Raw genomic sequence first — 16,485 nt, forward strand, 5'->3', positions numbered from 1 at the left:
CTTGCATCCCTTCTGGAATGAAGTTTGAGAATAAATTTTAAAAAATCTGAAATACCAGGGTATCCTACCTTAGCTGCAGAAGGAAAGCAGCATAAGTTTTTCAAAATATAAGTATTATGCATTGAGGATAAAACTGACTTTTCTTAAAAGATTTCTCCATAATGTTTACCATAGTAGATTCTGTTTTCTAACAGCTTTATTGAAATATAATTCACATATCATAAAGTTCACCTTTTGAAAGTTTGTACTTCAGTGGTTTTTAGTATACTCAGAGACTTGTGCATCCATAAACATGATTAATTTTGGAACATTTGCATCAGCTTAGAAAGAAATCTTGCAACCTTTATCAATCTCTCTTCATTTCGGCCCGGTCTATAGATTTGCTTGTTCTATACATTTCATATAAATGGAATCATATAATATGTGGTATTTTGGGGTTTTTTGCTTTGCGTTTATATCAGCACTTTATATTTATTATGGTAAAAAACACATGAATGTACCTTCTGAACAAGTTGAAAGTGTATACTACAATCTTACCTATATGTGCATTATTGTACAGCACCATTTATTAAGCATGCTGTACTTTTCCCCATGTATGTTCAGTCAGTAAGTTGTGTCCAACTCTTTGCCACCTCATGGACCCTGGCATGCCAGGCTCTTCTGTCCTCTACCAGCTCCTGGAATTTGCTCAGATTCATGTCCATTGAGTTCGTGATGCTACCTAATCATCTTGTTCTTTGTCGACCCCTTTTGCCTTTGCCTTCAATCTTTCCCAGGATCAGGGTCTTTTCCAGTGAGTTGGCTTTGCATCAGGTGTCCAAACTGTTGGAAATCCTTTGTCAGAGATAATTTATATGTTTAAGGGTTTATTTCTGTACTCTCTGTTCTGTTGAGCTATATGTTTGTCTTTATGGTAATAACAAGTTTGTTTTGACTACTGTAGTTGTGTAGTATGTTTTGAGAACAATATATGATCAGTCTTTGTCAAGAGTATTTTTAGTATAGGATGGCTTTTTTGTATTTCTGCAAAAAATGACATTGGGATTTTGATAGAGTACTGAGTCTGAAGATCACTTGTGTAGTATGGATGTTTTATTAATGTTAAATCTTTGAATCCATGAACACAGACTGTCTTTTCATTTATTTGTGTTTAGTACTCAACTCCCTCACATCCTTGCTTAAGTTTATTTGTGAGTGTTTTATTCTTTTTTACTGTATTGTAAGATTGTTTTCTTAATTTCCTTTTTGAATTATTTGTTATTGTATAGAAACACAAAGTAAAATTAATTAATATAATTCATTTATTTTTAATTGCAGGATAATCGCTTTACGGTATTGTGTTGGTTTCTACTAAACATCAACCCGCAGTCTGATGTTTTTAAAACAGTGTTTATTTCGACTGTGCTGGGTCTTCGTTGCCGTGAGGGCTTCTCTCTTGTTGTGGCAAGTGGGGGCTGTACTCCCTAGTTGCAGTGTCCAGGGCTCTCACTGCGCTGGCTTCTCTTGCTGCTGAGCACAGGCTCTGCGGTGAGCAGGCTTCAGTAGTTGTGGCTCCTGGACTCAGTAGTTGTGGCACACGGGCTTAGCTGCTCCTTTGCATGTAGAATCTTTCTGGATCACAGATTCGAACCCATGTCTCCTGCATTGGCAGGCAAATTCTTTACCACTGAGCCACCAGGGAAGCCCAAAAACACAACTGAGTTTTAAATGTTGATTTTTCTCTTTCAGCTTTACTGAATTCATTATTATTCTTACGGCTTTTCTTTTTTGTGGTATCTTTAGGGTTTTCTTTACATAAGGTCATGGTATCTATGAACTGAGATAATTTTACTTTCCAATTTGAATGTCTTTTATTTATAATTGTTTATAATTCTTGTCAAATTGCTCTGGCTCGGACTTCCAGTGTCATGTTAAATTGGCAAGAATGGGCATCCTAGCCCTTTTCCTGACCTTTCAGGTTTTCACCATAGATGCTCATGTTAGCTGCGAGATTTTCATATATAACCTTTATTTTAGATTATTTCTTTATGTTCCTAGTTTGTTGAGTGTCTTCTATTCGGAGAAAGTGTTGAATTCAGTCTTTTCTGCACCAATTGAGATGATCGTGGTGCTTCCCAGGTGACTCACAGGTTAAGAATATTCCTGCCAAAGCAGGAGAGGCAAGAGATGTGGGTTTTATCCTGGATCTGCACTCATCTCACACGCTAGCAAAGTAATGCTTGAAATTCTCCAAGCCAGGCTTCAACAGTATGTGAACCGTGAACTTCCAGATGTTCAGGTTGGATTTAGAAAAAGCAGAGAAACCAGAGATCAAATTGCCAACATCCGTTAGATCATCAAAAAGAGAAGAGAGTTTCAGAAAAACATCTACTTATGCTTTATTGACTACGCAAAGCCTTTGACTGTGTGGATCACAATAAACTGTGGAAAATTCTTCAAGAGATGGGAATACCAGACCACCTCACCTGCCTCCTGAGAAATCTGTATGCAGGTCAGGAAGCAACAGTTAGAACTGGATATGGAACAACAGACTGGTTCCAAATCGGGAAAGGAGCACGTCAAAGCTGTATATTGTCACCCTGCTTATTTAACTTCTAGGCAGAGTAAATCATGCAAAATGCCAGGCTGGATGAAGCACAAGCTGGAATCAAGATTGCCAGGAGAAATATTAATAACCTCAGATATGCAGATGATACCACCTTTATGGCAGAAAGCGAAGAGGAACTAAAGAGCCTTTTGATGAAAGTGAAAGAGGAGAGTGAAAAAGCTGGCTTAAAACTCAGCATTCAGAAAACTAAGATCATGGCATCGGATCCCATCACTTCATGGCAAATAAATGGGGAAACAGTGGAAATAATGAGAGACTTTATTTTTTTGGACTCCAAAATCATTGCAGATGGTAACTGCAGCCATAAAATTAAAAGATGCTTGCTCTTTGGAAGAAAAGTTATGACCAACCTAGACAGCATATTAAAAACCAGAGACATCACTTTGCCAACAAAGGTCCCTCTAGCCAAAGCTCTGGTTTTTCCAGTAGTCATGTATGGATGTGAGAGTTGGACTATAAAGAAAGCTGAGCACTAAAGAACTGATGCTTTTGAACTGTGGTGTTGGAGAAGACTCTTGAGAATCCCTTGGACTGCAAGGAGATCCAACCAGTCAATCCTAAAGGAAATCAGTCCTGAATATTCATTGAAAGGACTGATGCTGAAGCTGAAACTCCAATACTTTGGCCACCTGCTAAGAACTGACTCATTGGAAAAGACCCTGATTCTGGGAAAGATTGAAGGCTGGAGTAGAAGGGGACGACAGAGAATGAGATGGCTGGATGACATCACTGACTTGATGGACATTTGTTTACTCAAACATGAGTTTGCTTAAGCTCCGGGAGTTGATGATAGACAGGAAAGCCTCACATGCTGCAGTCCATGGGGTGGCAAAGAGTCCAAAGAGACTGAACTGAGCTGAAAGGTACTGAAATCAGAGTGTTATCTTATCACTGTGGAATTATGTTAGAGATCAGTAGCAAAAGATATTTGAAAATAACCCATGTATTTTCAAGTGTAATGTGACATTTACCAAGAAAGATCTTTGACCTAGCCATTGAAAGCTTCAATAAAGACTGAAATAACACAAAGGGTGATTGCACAGAAGAAAGCATTTAAATGATTTTTTGGAAAATAACCTGTATATTTTCAAGTGTAATGTGACCTTTACCAAGAAAGATCTTTGACCTAGTCATTGAAAGCTTCAGTAAAGTTAGAAGACTGAAAAAGCACAAAGGGCAGTTGCAGAGAAGTAAGCATTTAAATGAACAATTAGTATCAGAATGAGAAATCTATATCAAAGATACTTTTAAAATCCCTTGTGTTTGGAAATTAATTGTCCACTTTTAAACAGTGGGTGTATCTTAAGAAGCCATAGCAAGAAAATAGAAAATAAAAATGCAAAGAGATTTTTCCAGAATTTGTTGCATGCAGCTTCAGTTGCTCAGTGTAGTTGAATACAAAGTGGAGTTTTGAATAAGGTATGAAAAGAAAACAAATAATGGATAAAAATGTGTGAAATTTTGAACAAAGTCTGTAGTTTAGTTAATAATGTTGTATCACATGTTAATTTCTTAGTTTTGTTTGTTTTTTACAGAACATAGTATTTCTTTAGGTTCTCAGAATTGGATTAGAAATTTCAAGCCTCATTCAAAAAATGTTTTAAAATCACTAAGATGATAAGCTTTCTAAACTTTTAGCTGTAATACTTGATGCCAGAATGCATGGAATTATATCAAAGTTTTGAGTGAATATAAATTAGAAATCTTGCATTCAGATTAAGTCAAACAAATGGAATGAATGTCATAAAATTTTTTGCTAGATAATAACTCATTTTTTCCAAAATATATGTTATACATAATATATATATGCATACACCCACACAAAAGCTTTTCTATTATGCTTATAAAGACTTAAGAAAGAAAAATTTTTTAAAAAGGATGGAGAAATTGGAAAACATGCTGAATAAAATAGTAGCACTGATTTTGAAATAGAAGAAGTAAAATAAACTAGATAATTGAAAAATCATCATAGAGTGTACTTGTTTTTAAACATGACCACTCATTAGAAACACTTCTAGAGCTTTGGAGAAAAAAGTAATATCTGGGCATTTGTATTCTTCAAGAAATCCCAAGATAATTTTGATATGCATCTGGATTTTAAAAAGTACTTACAGGTTTTTCTATAAAATAGTAGTTTAGTCTTAAAGAATTCTAGTATTTTTTGTTGACTATTACTGTTTTTTTGTTGACTGTCATGATTTCTTTTAGATATCGGTGTTCTCTTGTAGATCACTGAGTTTCCTTAATACAATTGTTTTGAATTCTTTGATAATTCATAGATCTCTGTTAGTTTATGGTTAGTTTCTGAAGATTTATTTTGATTCTTTGGGATGTGTTTCCTTGTTTCTTCATATATTTCATAATCCCTCCTCCCCCTACCCCCCTGGCCCTAGTTTCATGCATTTGAATTTGATTAAACAGCCACTTTTTTGAGTCTTTACAGACTGGCTTCATATAGGGGAAGGCATACCAATCATATTGGCTAGAGATTCTGGGGACCTCTGGAATCTTTTTTGTAGAATGGGGTTCTGTGGGCTTGTGTGTGTAGTTTCCTAATCAGAGAGGTTTGTCTTTCTTTTTCAGGAGTGTGCAATCTCTTGCTTCCTCTTGTGTTTTTCTGCAGTACTGCAAGTTAGTTGTTGCTATTGCAACAAGCTTTTTCACTGTCTTTAATTCTCAGCAGCTCCCAGGTATCTGAAGAAGCCAGCTCTGTTAGCTTCCACAAGCAGGCCAAACAGGTACTAGTCCCTTGGGCAATTTTCTAAAAATGCAGATTTCCAAATACTCCCTCTTTTACCTCCCTTTGTAGAGAGAAGCCAGGAGTTTAGTACTTTCTCCCAGTCTTACCAATCTGGCCCCTGTCTATGTCACTATAGCCCCTCTGGTTCCACAACATGTTCCCTCTCTCCCTTATTTGTAGTGCCTCTAAGAGTCCAAACTGTGTGACTTCTCTTGGGTTCCCAGTCAGATTAGACAGAAACGAAAAAACTGCAATGTTGGACGCCTCCAACATTCAGCTTTAAGGGGGAGCTCAATTGTGCTTGCTTTCGGAGTGGCAGTCTCAGGTAAAGTGAATTGGCTCTTCTAATCCATTTCAGTGCTGTTTTTCATGGGTTTGCACTTGCCCTGGGGTACTGTAACTTCTTAACTGATTCTTCCTTCCTGCTGTACAAGTTTTGAGGAACTGCCAGAATGTTTTGCAAAGGTTTACATATACACCTATTTGACAAAGCTGTCCTGGCTGGTGTCAAGTGGTATTTCATTACTATGATTTTGATTTGCATTTCCCTGATGACTGACCATATTGAACATCTTTTTTTATGTTTTTTGATCACTTAAAATGTTTTTTGGGCTGTTTGTCTTTATTATTTAATTGTAAAAATTCTTTACATGGTCTCTATATAAGTCCACTATTAGGTATGATTTGCACATATTTTCTCATATTTTGTGGGTCACCATTTTTATTCTTAATCATATATTTTGAAGCACAGACATTCTTAATTTTGACACAGTCTGATTTGCCTATTTTTTCTTTGGTTCTTTGTGCTTTTGGTGTCATAGCTAAGTAACCATTGTTAATCCAGTTGTCTCAGCACCATTTGTGAAGAAGGGTATTCTTTCCCCATTGAATGGTCCTGGCACCCTCTTTGAAAATCTTTTGACCATAAATGTGATGGTTTATTTCTGGACTCTCAATTCTTTTTTATTACTATGTATGTCTGTCTATATGCCAGTACCACAAATTCTTAATCTTTGTAGTAATTAATTAGTGTAGCTCTGAAATCAGAAAGTACAAGTCTTCCAACTTTATCCCTTTTCAAGACCATTTTGACTCTTCTGGATTTTTGCATTTCTGTATTTATTTTAGGAGCTTCTTATCATTTCTGCCGAAAAGCCAGCTGGGATTTTGATAGAGGTTGTGCTGAATCATAGGTCAATTTGAGCAGTGTTGGCGTTGTAACAATGCTAGGTTTTCCAACCTATGAACAAGAGATGGCATTTCATTAATTTAGGTCATCTTTGTTTTCTTTCAACAATGTTTTGTAGTTTTCAGTGTACAACTCTTGCACTTCTTCTGTTTGTTTTATCCCTTAGTATTTTTATCCTTTTTTGGTGCTATTATAAATAAGATTATTTTCTTAGTTTCATTCTTGGATTTCCCATTGCTAGTATGTAAGAAATACAGTTGACTTTCTAAAAAATTTTTTTACTTAATTTTTTAATTGAAGGATAATTGCTTTACAGAATTGTGTTGGTTTCTGCCAAATATCAACATGAATCAGACATAAGTATACATATGTACCCTCCCTTTTTGAAGCTCCCTCTGACTTTCCTCCCCATCCTACCCCTCTAGGTTGTTACAGAGCCCTGGTTTGAGTTCCCACAGTTGACTTTTATATATTGATCTTATGTGTTGCAGCCTTGCTGAACTTTTTTTTTAAGCTCTAATCGTTTTATTATGAATTCCTTAGTATTTCCTGGGCTTCCCTAGTAACTCGCATGGTAAAGCATCTGCCTGCAATGCAGGAGACACGGGTTCGATCCTCGGGTCAGGAAGATCCCCTGGAGAAGGAAATGGCAACCCACTCCAGTATTCTTGCCTGGAGAATTTCATGGACAAAGGAGTCTGGCAGGCTATAGTCCATGGGGTTGCAATGTCTTCAGCCAAAAGAGATCGTTTTGCTTCATCCTTTCTAATCTGGGTAGATTTTGTTTCTTTTTCTTGCCTAATTGCCCTAGCTTAATCCTTCAGTGCATTGTTGAGGACAAGTAGAGTGAACAGACACCCTTGTGTTACTCCTGATGTTAGGGAGGAAAGCTTCTGGGATTTCATCATTTAACTATGATATTTATTTACTGGGATTTTGATACACGGCCTTTCAGACTGAGAAAATTCCCTCTATATCCAGTTTGTTTAGTTTTTCAGATTTTTTTTTGTGCTTATTGAGATGATTATTCCTGTTTATTTCGTTTAATATGACCTATTAACTTTCTTACGGGGGCTTGAATTTTCCTGTCCATCGGACTGTAAACCAACAGGAGGATCAGTCACAATTTCTGAAGGACTTGTCCTCTCTCCTGCTCCCCTTCTGCTTGGTGCCAAAGCACCTTTCCTTGTGGTCTCCTGGAGGTTGGCATACGGTTTACTTCCGTGTCACTATAACTCTGAGGGTAGAGTCTTTCGGGGCCCAAGTTTAGTCTCCTTTAAACTCCTGCCTCCCAACAGGGTTGCCAAGAAGTCCTCAGGACAAAATCAGTTTCAGTGCTCTCCTTATTTCCGTGGGTTATTACTTTCCATTGGATTTTGGTTTGTAGTTCTTTACAGTTTTGTCAGTTTTTACTTTGTTTAAGGTAGGTTTTTAAACATATTTATACAGTATTTGTATTTACTTTCAACAGGAGATGTGGGCTGAGTAATTTGCCATTATTATGAAGAGTTGTTTATATTTTTGCCTCCACCCTCCCTTTAAATTCTTTTTCCTCTGAGATCCCAGAACTAGAGTATAGAGGTATGACAGGGTTTAATAATCTGTATTGGTGGATTGATGTTGCTGTTAGTATTCTAGTTTCTTGGGAAATACCAGTGTTTTGAAGAAAAGATCTAAACTTACTCAGGGTAAAGTTTACATTCTACAAAAGTCACACACTTTTTAAGTGTGAAAGCAAATGTTTTTTAGTAAATTTACTGAGTTGCACAAATATCCCTATAAATCAGTTTTTGAATATTTATAGCATTTCTGTAAGATCATCATAGTTAGCCCCTGTTCCTATTCCTAGTCCCAGGCAACCACTAGTCTACACTCTCATCTCTATAGATTTGCCCTTTCTGGACATTTTATATTAATGGAATTATACAATGCATGATCTTTTTGTCTTTGTTTTTTTCATTTAATATAATGTTTCTGTGGATTACTAATATTGTGGCATGTAGCAATATTTCATTTTGGCAGTGTGCCCAGGATCACCCATGTCCCTGATGTCATATTTCTTATTCCCAGTGTGTTCCTCACTTTGAACATCCTACCTTGCACTTGGGGACTCCCACAACAAGCGTGCCCCATGTCCTGTGCATCTTGGGCACCTCATCTTTCTCTCCACCTGCCAGAAAAATCCCACATTCAGGGTGCCCCATGCCTAAAACACCCATATTTTATAACTTTCTATGTCTTGAGAACCCTATATTCTGTGCATCTGGGCACCCGGGCCTCAGATATGGATGGCTCCGCTTACCTGTTCCCTGCTTTCCAACGCTTGCCCTCTTTTTGTTGTGCCCAGTGTCTTGGGCCCCCATGCTGACTGCACTGGGTGCTGTACCCTAGTTTGCCCCAGTGCTTGTTGAGCCTGTGACCTTTTCTTTTGTTTTCCTTTTTTTAAGAGAACACCCATATTGCCACATAAAAATGAGGCAGGAATAACGTTCTCTGAAGTCACCATATTATGAAGTATTCCTGGCCTCTTGAGTACAATGTATCCAGTATTCTGTAGGCATTAGCCTCTGCTCCCAAAGAGTTTATAGTATAGTAAAATGATTCTTGTTGTTTTTCAGTTGCTCAGTCTCATCTGACCCTTTGCCACCCCGTGGACTGCAGCATGCCAGGCTTTGCTGTCCTTAACAATCTCCCAAAATTTGTGCAAATTCATATCCATTGAGTCAGTGATGCTGTCTGTCTCATCCTCTGCAGTACGAAAAGTAAAGTGATTACAACATGTGAAGTATATTAAGACTAGGATAAAGGTTTATAGGGAAATTATAATAGATACTTGTTTCATTGTTAATTCAAAGAGAAATGGTATGGTACTTTGATATTTTGGTTATAAAACATGGCAAGAGGTATATTTTTAAAGCAGGTACCCAGAATTCTATATCTTATCTTTTCTGTCGGGATACATGCAATACGTTTTTAAATGCTATATTGGCATACATTTAATGGTTTACAGATAACTATTTTTTTGATGTTTCTAAGGTGAAACTCATCACAACTGTGATAGAAAATACGTGTGAAATGCTTTTGAAATTCATGTTGTCGTACTGATAGGGTAAATATTCTATCTGGATATTCATCTAATATTCTGCATAATCCAGCGAGAAGTTGTTTAGTCACTAAGTTGTGTGATTCTTCTGCAGCTCTATAGACTGTAGCCCACCAGGCTTCTCTGTCCATGGAATTTCCCAGGCAAGAACACTGGAGTGGGTTGCCACTTCTTTCTCTAGGGGATCTTCCCAACCCACGGATCAAACCCATGTCTCCTGCATTGGCAGGTGGATTCTTTACCATTGAACTACCTGCTGCTGCTAAGTCACTTCAGTCGTGTCCGACTCTGTGCGACCCCATAGATGGCAGACCACCAGGCTCTCCCGTCCCTGGGATTCTCCAGGCAAGAGTACTGGAGTGGGGTGCCATTGCCTTCTCCATTGAACTACCTGGGAACCCCCTTAAGAGAGCTGCTACGTGGTGTTCTTCATGATTTTGCCTGATTTAGGATCTATATTGTATTATTAGCTCTGTCACTGTAGGATGCTGTGTGCTCTACTGCGCTTACTCGCTCAGTCGTGTCCGACTGTGCGACCCCATGGACTGTAGCCTGGCAGGCTCCTGTGTACCTGCGATTCTCCAGACAAGAATGCCGGCGTGGGCGGGCGTGCCCTCCTCCAGGGGATCTTCCTGACCCAGGGATCAAACCCAGGTCTCCCGCATTGCAGGTGGATTCTTTACCATCTGAGCCATCAGGGAGGCAGCTGTAGGACTAGATTCAGTTTAATTTCCTTAAGCTTAGGTGGGCTGTTTGTGGATAGAGCAACAAAGGTCTTCCTTCCTCCTAATTTTTGCATAAGGTAAACCATAGCAAATCATTTTTACCCTCTTGGAGCTTAAACCATGGTGTTTTTTGTGAGTTTCCTATTTCTGTTCCTTTGGGAATCCAGAGATGGTTATATGAAAACATTGGATTTCTCTCTAACTTTTTGTTTAATACTGAACTTGTGCCTCCTCTTTTAGCTGTGCGATCAGAGAAGAAACGCCTTAGGAAGCCAAGCAAGTGGCTTCTGGAATATACAGAAGAATATGATCAGATATTTGCTCCTAAGAAAAAACAAAAGAAGACACAGGAACAGGTGCACAAGGTATATTCCAACATTTCAACAATGTTTTATCAGTCCTTTTAGGATACTGCAATTTTGCCTTCATTATCATGTTTTATCTTCACTGGACAATAGTTTCCTTAACTGGAAACTTGTTTTTTAGTTTTTTATTTCCAGTTTCTGGCATAGTGTTTAGCATATACTAGTTATACAGAAAAGGTATAAATGATTCTACATACTATGTGTGTATAGTGTGTGTGTGTATACTTTCCCCTTTTGCCTTTGAAACTATTTTAAAGATTTAGGAGTATTACTATGATAAAATATTTAGTAAAAAATAATATAAATAATATAAAAATAATAGCTTGATCCTGATTCTGTCAGCAAATGTTACAGTACCTATTTGCTTTATTTTTCACTTGAATTGCTTGAAACTCAAAGTATTTTAAAGTAAATTAGAGATATTTTGCAGAGAAGGCAATGGCACCCCACTCCAGTACTCTTGCCTGGAAAATCCCATGGGCGGAGGAGCCTGGTAGGCTTTAGTCCATGGGGTTGCGAAGAGTCGGACACGACTGAGTGACTTCAGTTTTCTGTTTTCACTTTCATGCATTGGAGAAGGAAATGGCAACCCACTCCAGTGTTCTTGCCTGGAGAATCCCAGGGACGGGGGAGCCTGGTGGTCTGCCGTCTATGGGGTGGCACAGAGTCGGACACGACTGAAGTGACTTAGCAGCAGTAGCAGCAGCAGAGATATTTTGACTCTGTTACTACTTGTACCTCTAAAAATCTAATAACAAATCCTTGTTTAGATTTCCCCAGTTATTTCCTAACCTTTACATTTAATTTATCTGAAACAAGATCCAGTCCAGGACTACACTTTATATCTTGTTGTTGTATTTCTTAAATCACTTTAAATCCAGGACAGTCCCCCGTTTTCTTGACTCTGTGTAAGTGATGAGAGTGACATATTAAAAGTATCTGCCTTCTCAATTTGCTTCTAGGTTCCCTGTTAAGTGGTAGTTTTAACTAACATTTTGATAGATTCAAGTTAAACATTTTGGCTAGATTACATCATAGCTGTTGCATGACATTGAAAAGTATTTAACCTCCCCTAGCTCAAAATGGTGATTAACTGATCTCTCTGGTTTATGTTATGCTTCACCTGTTTTGATCCAACAACAGTACACGTATAATTAATTTGACTCCAACAGAATATCCTGTTTCCCATCAGCTATTTCCCTGGTTTTTTTAAAGCAATTATAATTCCTTGTCTATATCAATAATTTCATTGGAAGTTACAAAATGAAGACTTTCAGATTTTATTATTTCTTCTGCTTATATTATCTGGCAGTCTCATTTTATAGTATAGAAATGGGTATATTTCTTTCCCATTAATGTATCAATTCAACATTGGAAGTTTATTATTAGCTGCTTTTATTGATGACACATTAGGGAATCTTTTGGAGAAGGAAATGGCCAACCCACTCCAGTATCTTTGCCAGGAGAATTACATGGACAGAAGCCTGGCGGGCTACAGTCCATAGGGTCTCAAAGAGTCAGACATGGCAGAGAAACTAACACTTTCACTTAAAGTGAATCTTTTTTTTCTTTTTTTTTTAGATCATCACTATGGCCTTAATGAATTTTTATAGCTTTAGTGTTTCTCAGTCTCTGTGATGTTGAATAATTTGCTTTGGAAATGAATTGATCATTCTGTCGTTCCTGAGATCATTTTGTCGTTTTTGTCTTATCTGTCAATGATGTTTTTACCCTTTAAAATTATAGTGAAATATATGTATATAACATAAAATTCATCATTTTAACCTTTTTTCCTCCCAGTTTTTATTTGTTTTTGTTCTTGGCTATCCTGGCTCTTCTTTGCTACATGTGGGCTTTCTCTAGTTGTGGCAAGTAGGGGGTACACTTAGTTGTGGTGCGTAGGCTTCTCATTGTGGTAGCTTGTCTTGTGCAGCATCAGCTCTAGGCACACCAGCTTTAGTAGTTGGAGTGTGCAGCCTCTGAAACACGGGCTCAGTAGTGTTGTCGGTGGGCTTAGTTGCTCTGTATCATGTGGAATCTTCCTAGACCTGGCATTGAACCCGTGTCTCCTGCACTGGCAGATTCTTATCCAACTGTGCCACCAGAGAAGTCCCTGACCATTTTTTAAGTGTAAAATTCTGTGACATTAAGTATGCAATCATTGTCTTTGGAACTTTTTCATGTTCCCAAACTGAAACTCAGTATCTGTTAAAATGTTTCCACTTCCCCCTTCCTTTAATCCCTGGCAACCACCATTCTAGTTTTTTTGTCTCTGTGACAATTTTCCTATTAACAGAATTCACCTCATACAAGTGAAATCATACAATATTTGTCATTCTGTGTCTGCTCATTTCAGTTAGTGTTATGTCTTCAGGTTTCTTCCATTTGTAGCATGTGTCAGAATTTCATTCCTTTATAAGTGCATTATTCTTTTTAACACTTGAATCACAACAATTTTGGCCTATGGATTGCCCGTTTATCTTTTGTTCTTAGGTAAGTTCCCGCTGTGAAGAGGAAAGCCTTTTAGCCCGATGTCGATCTAGTGCTCAGAACAAACAGGTGGATGAGAATTCTTTGATTTCAACCAAAGAAGAGCCTCCAGTTCTTGAAAGGGAGGCTCCATTTTTGGAAGGGCCCTTGGCTCAGTCAGAACTTGGAGGTGGACATGCTGAGTTGCCACAGCTGACCTTATCTGTGCCTGTGGCTCCGGAAGTCTCTCCACGGCCTGCCCTTGAGTCTGAGGAATTGCTAGTTAAACCACCAGGTAAGATGGGGATGGGTCTCAGTATGTAAGTGGGTATACTTAGAGGATGCAGGAGATTTTAGTATGTTTTGATGGAAAGCCAGTAGTGTATCTGTGTACAACAAACTATCCATTTTGATCCTGGGAAATTCTTACAGTACTGGCCAATGGAACAGTTACTGATCATGAATTGGTGGTGTACTGTCAGGAAGACATATTAAAAAAAAAAAAAAACTAGGCTCCTTACACTGTTACTGCTCTTCATAATTGTTGATCAACCACAGTGTGAATCAGCACTCAGACTAGGATTTTGGGGAAGAGCACTGCATACTAGTTGAGTAAACACAAAAAAATTATACTTTAGATACTGATTTTTACCAATCTGTGTGTTACTTGGGAAGTTGTTTTTAATTTTATACTTTTTAAAATACTGACTATTGAGTATTATAGTCAGCCAAGGAAAATTCTGCATGTAACTTTCTTAAATTCCCAAGAATTGCTTGTGATGTTATTCTTTAGAAAGGTATCCAGTTGTGCAGAATCAAATAAGACAGAATCAAAAAGAATAATCCCCATTATGCGCCAAACTGTTATTTGGCTGTTTTATATAATTCTTAAGAGCAGTCCTATAAAGTAAGTAAGTGTCTCTACTTATTTAAGAACAGAACAAAAGTTCTACTCTTGGTCCATTTATGCCCAGAATTCTGGCTCTGTTGAATTCACTTCTCCTTTTTTTTTTTTTTTTTTACCACCAGTTGATTGCTCTAAATGCAGTTCTGCCCTTTTGATTTCTCCCTTAGTTCATTTGTGATTTAAAAAGCATATATATATATATAAATATATATATAGTATATACACACATTGACATTAGAACAACCTCACATTAGTTTGTGTCTATATTCAGAACTATTTTCTTATTTTGTTTTACATTAACTAGTATTTTAGAATAAATAAATTTTTACCCCGTCTCTTCCCAGAATATCATGAGAAAAAAACAAAAAAATAGATGACTAATTTTTGCATGATACATAAGTTTTTAAAAAAATCAGCTTGTGCCCAGTTTCTAAATCATCTAATGAAAAGATACATGCATTTCAGGAAATTACGAAAGTAAGCGTCAGAGAAAACCAACTAAGAAACTTCTTGAATCCAATGATTTAGACCCTGGATTTATGCCCAAGAAAGGGGATCTTGGCCTTACTAAAAAGGTATGTTAATTTTAGTCAATTCTAAAATAGGATTGCATCCAGGAAATAGGGGATTTTAAAAACAAATCTTTTAGTAATACCTATAACATCAATACACATGTACATAGAAATTCTAGAATATCAGAGTATATATGGTTCATCTGAGTGGTTCTACATTAACAGACCATTTTGCATTTGTATGAACATATGTACCAGTTGGTTGTAGATTTTCTTTTGAAATGAAAATGAAAAAAGCCTTTACAATTGAGTAAAGTTTGCATTTGTTGTTATCTCTTTTCTTGGTTCAAAACTTCTTACCTGATTTCTACTTCACTTCTGTCTCTACAAGCCACTGTAAGTTAATGCCATTGCATTCAGTGTCTGAGTAATACCTCAGAAAAGACCCTGTTCAACTATAATCCAGGCATAAACATTTCATCTTCAGTTTTGCGAACTTGGTTCCCATTAGCCAAGAAGGCATAATTTTATAGTAGTTCTAATTCTATAATGAATCATAACTGGATTTTGAATCCTTAGGATATATCCTGTTCTCTTTGTATTTGAGGAATAAGTATATGTTAAAGTTTCAGTTGTAGGATGCACAGATTTCCTGTTTTTAAATATATAAATATATAAATATATAAATATTTATAAATATATATAAATATATATATATTTATTTGGTTGCATTGGGTCTTACAGTAGTTATGGCACACAGGATCTTTCATTATGGTGGACAGACTCTAGTGTTTGCACTTGGGCTCAGTGCTTATGGCGTCCATTGCTCTGTGGCATGTAGGATCTTAGTTCTCTGACCAGAAATCGAACTTGCATCCCCTGCACTGCAAGGTAGATTCTTAACCACTGGACCACCAGAGAAACTGCCAGATTTCCTGTTTTTAAAAATTCTTTTTCCTTAAAGAAAAAATATAAGATTGTAATCAAGTCATAAATAAATTGAGTTTCTGGAATTCTTTTCTTAGCCCTGGCAAACTTCTAATCTTTAATCCTATATTAAGTCCCCTTGTTTTTGTTAGTCACCCACCAGTAAAGGTAAAACTTATTTGTATTTTTATTAATATATTATTTTAAAAAGTCATTTTATGTACTTTAGTTTTTCTTCTCAAAGCAATCCTATGACATGGACTTTTCAGTTTTTCTTAGGTTCATCTCTTGCCCTCTGCATTTTCTTTGTAGTCCGTGCAACCCTCAGTGACAATATGTCTCCAACCCACTATCCTCTTGTTCCTTATACTCTAGTAAGGCTGAGAACATCTCCTGCAGTGCTTTCTCTCCTGGCTTGTATTATTTAAATCATAACCACTTTGCAAGATTGTTGGAAAAGGGCCAGGGAAACTGGGATTCAGTTGAGCATGGAAGTGACTTTTGCAATCAGATGATAGATTTAATAGGTGAGTCATGGGAGGCCTGTTGTCTTACTGCTAGAAGTGAGGCACTGCAAATACAAAAGAAAGTAAGAACTCAGGCGAGGTAAGTGAATGATCCCCTCCTCCCATTTTGTGCTAAGCTGCTTCAGTCATGTCCAACTCTATGTGACCCTGTGCGGTACAGCACACCAGGTTCCTCTGTCCATGGGATTCTCCAAGCAGGAATACTGGAGTGGGTTACCATTTCCTTCTCCAGGGGGTCGGTCTTCCCGACCCAGGGATTGAACCTGTGTCTCTTTACATCTCCTGCCTTGACAGGCGGGTTCTTTACCACTGCTGCCATCTGGGAAGCTCTATGGAGCTATAATTGACATACCTAAGTTAATGATGTGAAGAAATAAGATGAAATTTGAATCCTCAGTTTTGAGGTTTTGAGA

The 16,485-nt window shown here is 37.4% G+C and overlaps 1 protein-coding gene across 1 annotated transcript in view; it reads left to right on the forward strand.

The window, feature by feature from the left end:
• The window catches only part of NSD1 (nuclear receptor binding SET domain protein 1), a 143,926-nt gene that overhangs the window by 75,137 nt on the left and 52,304 nt on the right, over window positions 1-16,485 (forward strand). Inside the window, exons 6-8 of the mRNA XM_052644077.1 lie at window positions 10,606-10,730; window positions 13,224-13,494; window positions 14,572-14,681. Of these exons, the coding sequence (XP_052500037.1) occupies window positions 10,606-10,730; window positions 13,224-13,494; window positions 14,572-14,681 (506 nt within the window). The remainder of the gene's footprint in view (window positions 1-10,605; window positions 10,731-13,223; window positions 13,495-14,571; window positions 14,682-16,485) is intronic.

The sequence above is a fragment of the Budorcas taxicolor genome, chromosome 7 (assembly GCF_023091745.1).
Source record: "Budorcas taxicolor isolate Tak-1 chromosome 7, Takin1.1, whole genome shotgun sequence".
Classification (NCBI taxonomy): domain Eukaryota; kingdom Metazoa; phylum Chordata; class Mammalia; order Artiodactyla; family Bovidae; genus Budorcas; species Budorcas taxicolor.